The sequence below is a fragment of the Carya illinoinensis genome, chromosome 7 (genome assembly GCF_018687715.1).
Source record: "Carya illinoinensis cultivar Pawnee chromosome 7, C.illinoinensisPawnee_v1, whole genome shotgun sequence".
NCBI lineage: Eukaryota > Viridiplantae > Streptophyta > Magnoliopsida > Fagales > Juglandaceae > Carya > Carya illinoinensis.
In genome coordinates, this window is record NC_056758.1 from 8,439,733 (window position 1) to 8,448,874 (window position 9,142).

The 9,142-nt window shown below is 35.7% G+C and overlaps 1 protein-coding gene across 2 annotated transcripts; it reads left to right on the forward strand.

Moving 5' to 3' along the window:
- Positions 1-1,035: 1,035 nt before the first annotated feature.
- Positions 1,036-5,274, forward strand: LOC122315258 (probable methyltransferase PMT27). 2 transcript variants are annotated; one of them, XM_043131077.1, is made up of 8 exons: positions 1,039-2,794; positions 2,943-3,092; positions 3,242-3,512; positions 3,607-3,717; positions 3,810-3,984; positions 4,109-4,381; positions 4,470-4,664; positions 4,778-5,274. In XM_043131077.1, exons 1-8 carry the CDS (start codon positions 1,394-1,396, stop codon positions 4,992-4,994), a joined length of 2,793 nt encoding a protein of 930 aa, XP_042987011.1. In that variant the 5' UTR covers positions 1,039-1,393; the 3' UTR covers positions 4,995-5,274. The 2 variants fall into 2 exon arrangements, with proteins under 2 accessions (XP_042987012.1, XP_042987011.1); XM_043131078.1 differs by lacking the exon at positions 4,778-5,274 and having other exon boundaries at positions 1,036-2,794; positions 4,470-4,668.
- Positions 5,275-9,142: the final 3,868 nt, after the last annotated feature.

Sequence of the window (9,142 nt, forward strand, 5' to 3'; positions counted from 1 at the left end):
AACAAAAAGAAATTATTATTTAAGCATAAAAGGAAAAGGATAATGTAAAAATGTAGTGTGGGTAACATGGTGGATGTGTTCCTTTGGAATTTTCATCATTTTGAAGCTCCCTCGATTGGACAAGCAAAGTAGAAATAACCACCCAAAATGTACCAAAGTCTCTTCTCATGGTGAAAGCGATGCACCGCCCAAAATAGTAATATGGCAACATCATCACGCTTTTCTTTTGTAAATGCAACCCCTTTGATTATTTTATTAGATGCTCGCAATAATGCTACCATGAAGAATAGAAATGCCTTTTTTCCCCTCCATAATAGTCATAATTTTTCGTCATAATTTCAAGAATAATGCTACATATCGTCTTTTAAGTGTTTTCACTATTAATCATGATATTTGTTTATGGGACATATTTTAAATGACTTCATATGCTAATATCATAAATAATAGTTACTTAAAAATTATTACATGGTAAGTGTGATCAGAGATGATAAAATCTAAAATGAAGAATCATATATCTCTCGATGTTCTAAATCTTATAACCGTCTATGACTCTATATGATTAGTAATTGAATCTGTTGTTGAAAACTTGACTAACCTTTAAGGTTAAGTGGGGTTTATGGAGGTAGATTCAAAATCTAATATAACCTCTCGACCAATTGAAAATGAAAGAAAAAAGGAACCAAACTGAATTATTAATTTGAAGGAAAAGAAAAGGATTAACAACAGAATTACCATTTCATAATCGCAGTACACTAGTGCGCTGCTCAATAGGCACACTTGATGGGATAATTTATGTGGTTCATGGAGTGGGGAGTTCGAACTTGGTTCTTCCATTTGGATACCATCTGGTCCAAAGGATCTTGGCTTTATATTTGTTATTGAGTTGGAACAACTTAGACTATGTGATAAATAGCATCTAGATTCAATCTTTAGGAATAGAAAAGATTCAGAATTCTGCATAAATGTTTAGGAAAATTTTCAGTAATTCTTTATATTCAAGTGGGAATTGTTAGCTTGATGCTAATGGTCTCCCCACCTTGCTAACCTAGTTTATACAGGCGTTTAACCGAGTCAATAACAAAATAAATATTGGAGGCCCAATATTCATGATGTTCTTCTTGCAGCTCTTAACTAGAGCAGGGGACCAAAACAAAACAAGAAACTGCTCTAGCTCAGATTAAAATTCTTAGCCCATGCCAAAGTTTCAGCAGGCTGAAGAATGTGATCTATTGGGCTCGCCCAGAAAAAGAAAGTGGCCTGTCAAGCTTAGAAAAATGATCACATCGGCTTTTCTTATTCTACACCATCGTAGCTAGTTTTTGCTCGGACAAAATGTAATTTTAACAAATTCCCTTCTCCGACTCCTCTGGATCTTGAGACATTCCAACTTGGAATGTTTCTCCCGTCTCTACAAAGGAATTCCCCATTAATGTTCCTCAACCGACATAACCCAAATCTCTCTCTCTCTTGCCTTCTCTGTCTCTGCCTCTCGCTAACAGAGATTATGGCACCAGGAAAGTCTCGAAGTAGCAAACGTTCATCCTCATCATCAACTTCATACGCATCGACAATAACAACAGTGGTGTTTTTAGCACTGTGTGTTTTGGCTATATGGATGTTAACCTCCAACTCTGTAGCTCCTCGTCAAACCAGCAGTAGCACTGCAACCACCAAATCCAACGTTAAAAAAGATCCTCCTGCTTTTGAAGACAATCCCGGTGATCTCCCCGATGATATCATCAAGTTTGATGAGGAATCTAACAATGACAGAAAGTCTCAGCAAGATCAGAAGTCGGAGTCGTCCTCGATTGGTAATTCGAAGGACCCGAACGTGGCCGAGGATGGTGATGATGGTATAAATGATAAACAAGAGACTTCACGTGTAAAAGAATCTGTTGAAGAGCAGGAAAGGCAAAAAGAAAACGAGAAGCAGATATCTGAGGAAAGCCAGCAAACAAGTGATGGAGAAAACGAAGAAAATCAAAAGGTTGATGAGGACCAAAAGCTAGGTGAAGATCAAAAGCATGCTACGGAAAAACAACAACAATATGTTGTAAGCCAAGATGAAAATATTCGGGAGTTTCCGAGTCGGATATCAAATCGAGATCAAGAACAAAGTCTACAACAACAACTACGTGAAGATGAAAACCGTGAAAACACCCAAGATTCTAAGAATGATGAAGATCAACAACTACAAAAACAACAAGACGAAGAAATTGTAAAAAATGAAGAAAACTCTGAGACTCGACAGAAACAACAAAAACAGCAAGAATTTCAAGATGTGACTAATGATGAACACCCACAATCCCAGGAAGCAGAAGAGGATCCAGAATCTCAACAAAACAAAGCACGAATTCAAGAAGTTCAGCAACAACGAGAGAATGACGCGAACCAAGAAGCCAGAGAGGAGAATAACACTGAAGGTAAGCCCGCAGACTCAAACTCGGGCGAGTCATTCCCCGGTGGGGGGAATACAGGGATTCCACGAGAGTCGAAGGAGTCAAAGAAGTCATGGTCGACTCAGGCAGCCCAGTCGGAGAACGAGAAAGAGAGACGCAAGGAAGGATCGGGAGTCATGGGGAGCATTTACGGGTACACATGGCAGCTATGTAACGTCACGGCCGGTCCTGATTACATACCCTGTTTGGACAATGAGAAAGCTCTGAGAAAATTGCGCACAACTGGACACTTTGAGCACCGAGAGAGGCACTGTCCCGAAGAGGGACCCACGTGCTTAGTAACACTGCCGGAGGGGTACAAAAAGCCCATCTTGTGGCCTAAAAGCAGAGACAAGGTATGGTGAATGAATTTGAACCGCTTGGTTGGGTTTTTTCATTTATTCTTTATCAAAATGTGTCCTTCTCTCGATAACATAAAGAATGCGATTGTTCTCTCAAAGTTCTTTTTTACTCTATTTTATATACTGTGTGTGGTCCTAGCAGATTTGGTACCATAACGTACCACATGTGAAGCTTGCGGAGGTAAAGGGGCACCAAAACTGGGTTAAGGTAATGGGTGAGTTCTTGACTTTTCCAGGTGGTGGGACCCAATTCATACATGGCGCGCTCCACTACATTGATTTTATTCAACAGGTAACTCAACTAACGATATTATAACAGACCATATGTATATATATATATGTTTTAATTCATAATATTTATGCTTATTAACTATGGGGATATATATATACTACATGCAAACTGTTGAACTGTACGTTTTGGTTTTGGCATGGTGGCTGCAGTCGGTACCTGGCATTGCTTGGGGGAAGCACACTCGAGTAATTTTGGATGTTGGTTGCGGGGTTGCCAGCTTTGGGGGTTATCTTTTCGAAAGAGACGTTCTTACCATGTCTTTTGCTCCCAAAGATGAACACGAGGCCCAAGTTCAGTTTGCGCTCGAGAGGGGCATACCCGCAATATCAGCTGTCATGGGTTCTCAACGCCTTCCATTTCCGAGTAGGGTCTTTGATATTGTGCACTGTGCACGTTGTAGAGTGCCTTGGCATGCAGAAGGTTTTGACTACTTTGACATGATCTAATTCATGTCTAATTATTTATTTATTTTCATGCTGAGAATCATATTAATTAAACTTGGGTACTCATGTAGGTGGTTTGCTTCTTTTGGAGTTGAACCGCGTTCTGAGGCCAGGAGGTTATTTTGTTTGGTCAGCTACTCCTGTTTACCAAACCCTCCAAGAAGATGTGGAAATCTGGAAGGGTAGGAAATACCGATATTTTCTTCATCATCATCTATGGGCATATTGAAGTTATATACTTTGGATTATGCTGACATATTAGCTGATTTTCTAGAAATGTCTTCACTTACGGCTTCCATGTGTTGGGACCTTGTCACCATCAAGAAGGATAAATTAAATTCAATTGGTGCTGCCATTTATCGCAAACCCAGCTCAAATGATTGCTATGAACAGAGAAAGCATAAACGTCCACCAATGTGCAAAAATGACGATGATCCGAATGCCGCCTGGTTTGTTTGTTTTTTTTTCTTTCTTTTTAATGTTCTTAACTTCTAACAGTGCTGGCTCATTCCCTTTTTTTGACATACTATTTTTGTGTTATAAACGTTATTTCTTTTGATGGGCCATTTCTAGGTACGTGCCTTTGCAGTCATGCATGCATCGTATACCTGTTGATGAGACTCAGAGAGGAACCCGATGGCCTGAGGCTTGGCCTCTTCGACTGCAGGCACCTCCTTACTGGTTAAATAGCTCTCAGATGGGCATTTACGGGAAACCAGCTCCTCAAGATTTTGTAGCAGATCATGAACACTGGAAGCAAGTGGTGAAAAATTCATACATGAACAGTTTGGGGATCAGTTGGTCTGATGTGAGAAATGTCATGGACATGAGAGCTGTCTATGGAGGGTAATTAATAATTTTTAAATATATTTATTTTTATATGCCGATCATAATTTGACGGTGGTTTATCCCATATATGGGTACTGTTGTTCAGGTTTGCTGCAGCTCTGAGAGACCTCCGAGTGTGGGTCTTGAACGTGGTGAATGTAGACTCTCCAGACACACTTCCCATTATCTATGAGCGAGGCCTTTTTGGGATATACCATGATTGGTGTGAATCCTTCAGCACTTACCCACGTAGTTATGATCTACTTCATGCCGATCATCTTTTCTCAAAGCTGGAAAAGAGGTAGAAATTACATGGGTTTGTTACGTGATTCTTCCACTTCCAGCAAGTATTATTATTGTGTAGTTAAACCAAATGATGACTATAAATGGGTTTTGTTTGGGCGTCCTTTTCAGGTGTAGACTTGATCCGATAATGGCAGAGGTTGATAGAATCGTAAGACCAGGAGGTAAATTGATTGTTCGTGATGAGTCGAGCACAATAGGGGAAGTTGAGAACTTGCTCAAGTCTCTGCATTGGGAGGTTCATTTGACCTTCTCCAAGAACCAAGAAGGGATGCTTAGTGCACAGAAAGGCAATTGGCGACCGGACATATATTTAGAGTCTTCCTAGCTAATCACGTACGATTAATTTACACATAAAAATCATCTTCTAGATCCTAAAGACTGGCGTTATCTTTAGCGTAGAAACTGTTTATCTTTAAGCTGCGTGAGTACTGCATGCATGCGTACGTACGATCTCATGATGATTTGTTGTCGTGATGATCAGCGAGTACTAGTGATTTTACAGAAGTGGTCAATTCTTTGGAAAATCTTGAGATATGATATGATTGAAAAATTAGCTGGTGATGTACAAATACGTAATTTTCAGTTTTAAATTTTTAAATTTTTTATCTAATTATCTCATCATTATTATAATTTGATAAAATTTTTAAATAAAATATAAAAAATAATTTTTTTCTTTAAATTTTAAAATGAAAATAAAATACATAAAAATATTTTATTAATTTTTAATCTCATTTTCCAATATTTTATAAAATATCATAATTCAAATTATTTAATTAATTTTTATAAATTTTTCATCTCATCTTAATTTTCAAACATCTTATTGTCTTACCAACTCAATAATTAATGTTTTAAAGAAATAAAATTATTCGGCAAGACGTAAAAAATCAGCTTGGTTAAACTCGAGTTTGGCTCAATTCGGTTATGAAAAACTATATTTATCATCCTAACAATACACAATTGCTTTTATTTTTTATCTTTTTATTTTTTTTCTTATTAAGTGTGTGGTATAAAAATAATGAGTAAAATAACTCACGTTTAGTATATGAGCAATTCACAAACACAAAATTATAAACCACCTTTCCAACCCACCTCACGTGAGCCTCACGTTATTAGGGATTTATTTAATCCTTTTTAATCCCAGGTATTTATCTATATTCTTGCATTCCCCGGACGTGGATTGAGAAGTATTAGGAGTATGGAAATCTCTTTCGAAAATATTAAGACATTAATCAACCATAGTATATTTTCATATGTTAATGCGATTATCAATCTCAACTGAAAAATGGTAATTTTTCGATAATTATAATATATGTAGTGGCACAAATACCATATATATGCTAAAAAAGAGGTAACTCGATTTATTATTGATCATTAAAGAGGTAACATCTGGCCTCTATGTCTATCATTAAGTAACTTGCACGACTAGGTCATTATCAAGATCTATATCTTAAAACAAAAAATAAAATTTTAAAAATATAAATCATATGGAAAAATTTAGTTGCAAACATAACTAAGTATTAATATATGCATCAATTTAATGTAATTAATCAAAAAATAGATTTTATTAAAAATAATGCCAATTTAAATTTTGAATATGAAGAAATCGGCATTGGTATATATGTAGATTAGTACGCGACTTTGTTTATATGTAGCAAAACTCATATAATATATATGAGTTTTGCTACATATAAACAAAGTTGCGTACTAATCTGCGTATCAATACTGATTTATTCATATTTAAAATTTAAATTAGTATTGTTTTCAATAAAATCTACTTTCTGACCAATCACATTAGATTGGTGTACATATTAGTACGTAGTTGTGCTTGCAATTAGATTTTTCTAATATATATTTAGCAAATTGTAGAAGATAAATCATATATAAAGCCATATATATATATATATATATATACACAACGTAAAGAATTAAATTCATATTGAACTTCATCATAATTTTCTTTTATCAGGTCTTTTCAATTCATTGTAACTACATTCTTTGCACATTTAGTACTATCTTTTCCAGAAATGTTTAATTTAACAAGAAATTATTATAGTTTCATGTGATATATTAGATTGTAAAATTATTCTTATTATAAAATAAATCTAATATATAGTATGAAATCATGTCATTTTTTGAGTTTATTTCTATTATAAAATCTTTTTGTCACGATAGCGCTATCACTTCTCATCTATGAAAAACAAGAATACATTTTTTTTTCAATTTCTACAAAGAGAAGATATTCTCCACGTGGGAATTGAAACCCATGACTCCATTCTCCTTTTGCTAGTAAAAAAAAAAGGATGCATCAATCGAATTACAAGTTCATAGATGATAACGTAGCAAGATGAATTAATGTGCAAGAGATCAATGTCTAAAGTATTATTGTTAGAATGAAAAACGATCAAGTAAGACTATTCCTCGTACTAAATTTTATAAAGTATTTCAATCAAAGCGATTGGTGTAAAATATTTTAATTACTTTTATAAATGACTTTATTTAAAATATGACATATATATCAATTGATACTGAATAATCTTAACGCACTAATCTAAATGTAAAAGATGTAGTTTAAACCTCACGCTCTAGATATAAAATAGTTTAAAGAAATGAGTAACTTATAAATTGATTTACAACATGCGGTGGCTAATATATACACATGTAAGCCAACCAAATCCCATAATTAAGGGAGAAAATATGTTGACATTAAAGATGGAAAAATGAGCTAGCTGTCATTTATGCAAGCAAGGATTTCATGATCTGGGACTCTATTAGTGGGATGTGCTGGAGCTTTATCCTTGGAAGAATTGACTGGAGTATTCTTGGAAGTTTTGCTGTCATGATGCAAGGGACTTGAATTTGCACCATCATTCTCCCGCAAGCTCAACAGGGAGGGAAGGATAGTGGGCCTGGTACAAATAGCAAAAATAGCAGAAAACTTTGGTGCAACCAAGGGTTTTGTAAGAACGTCGCATGTTGGTTTTTATCGAAGATGAAGTGAACTTGGAGTTGTCCAAGATTACTCTTTCACGAACAAAGTGAAAATCAATAGCAACATGCTTGGTGTGAGCATGGAAAATGAGATTGGCAGAAAAGTAAGTGGCTCCAATATTATCACACTACAATGTGGGAGGTTGATGTAAATAGACACCAAATTCCCCAAGAAGATCTTGCAACCAGATTAATTCAACAGTGGACTTGGCTAAGGCGTTGTATTCAGCTTCAGTCCTTGACCAAGCAACTGTATGTTGCTTACGAGAGCTCCAAGAAATTAAGATGCTACCATGAAAATGAGATAGCCACTAGTGGAGCGGCGATCATCAAGATAGCCTACCCAGTCAGTATCAGCATATGCCTGTAAGAGGTTGAAAAAACTGGGAGTGATGTGTAGACCATGCATGGAGGTGTCTTTGAGATATCGAATAATTCTTTTGACAGCAATCCAATAGTTTATAGTAGGTCAGTGCATGTATTGGTATAAGATTTTATTTTTTGGAAGTACTCGACAATGGGGTTATTGCCCTTTTTCATGGAAGATAAATTAGCACGCAAGTTAATAATTCTTGCATTGGATTGCATAGAGAACACATTTTCAAGTACTTTCCAAACATCACGGAAAGTATGAAGACCAATGACATGTGCTAGAACTTCTTCAGATAAAGAGGAAACTATTGCAAAAAGAAGAAGTTGGTCCTGCTACAGCCATCGTTGGTGATTAGGGTTGGGAATAAATTCAGAACCACTAGTACTGTCATTGGCTAGTGCAGGAAGAAGCAAGGGTGGTGTTAGCGTAGAGCCATCCACATCTACAAGGCCATACAAGTGTTGACGCTTCAAATAGGGAACCTGTTGAGCCCTTCATAAAAGACAGTTCTCGCAATTAAGTTTGATAGTGATGTGATTATTGATGTTGATCAGAGGAGGAGTTGATGTAGGTGAAGCAGAGGAGGAGCTCATAGTTGAAGAAGAAGAATATGCCATGGAAGAAAAGAATAAGGATAGTGACGTTGGTCAATATTGGCTTTGTGATATCATAAAACAATTTTAAGGAATTAAGTATCTTATAAATTGATTTACAACATGCGGTGGCTAATATATACAGATGTAAGCTAGCCAAATCCCATAATCAAGGGAGAAAATATGTTGACACTAAAGATAAGAAAAAAAAAAGGAGCTAGTTGTTCGCATGATTTGTACAAACAATGAATTCATGATCTGTGACTTTATTCATGGGATGTGCTGGAGCTTTATCCTTGGGAGAGTTGACTGGATTATTCTTGGAGGTTTTACTATCATGATGCAGGGAATTTGAATTTGCACTAACAAGATACAACATATGTTAAGTATTCATTTTATTAAAACTATCAGTTAGCATCTTTTATCATGAATTGTAACTTGCAAGACAATTAAAATTAGGAAAATGGGAACTAGTTTCCACTCTCATCTCTCTAGTTGAATAATAATAATAATAATAAT

What these genes read in the sequence shown, in the direction of transcription:
- LOC122315258 (XM_043131077.1), top strand. Translation starts at nt 1,394, where the DNA reads ATGTTTCTCCCGTCTCTACAAAGGAATTCCCCATTAATGTTCCTCAAC. An exon ending in ATGAGAGCTGTCTATGGAGG is followed by an intron (nt 4,382 to 4,469) that starts GTAATTAATAAT and finishes ACTGTTGTTCAG; the next exon opens with GTTTGCTGCAGCTCTGAGAG. An exon ending in TTCTCAAAGCTGGAAAAGAG is followed by an intron (nt 4,665 to 4,777) that starts GTAGAAATTACA and finishes CGTCCTTTTCAG; the next exon opens with GTGTAGACTTGATCCGATAA.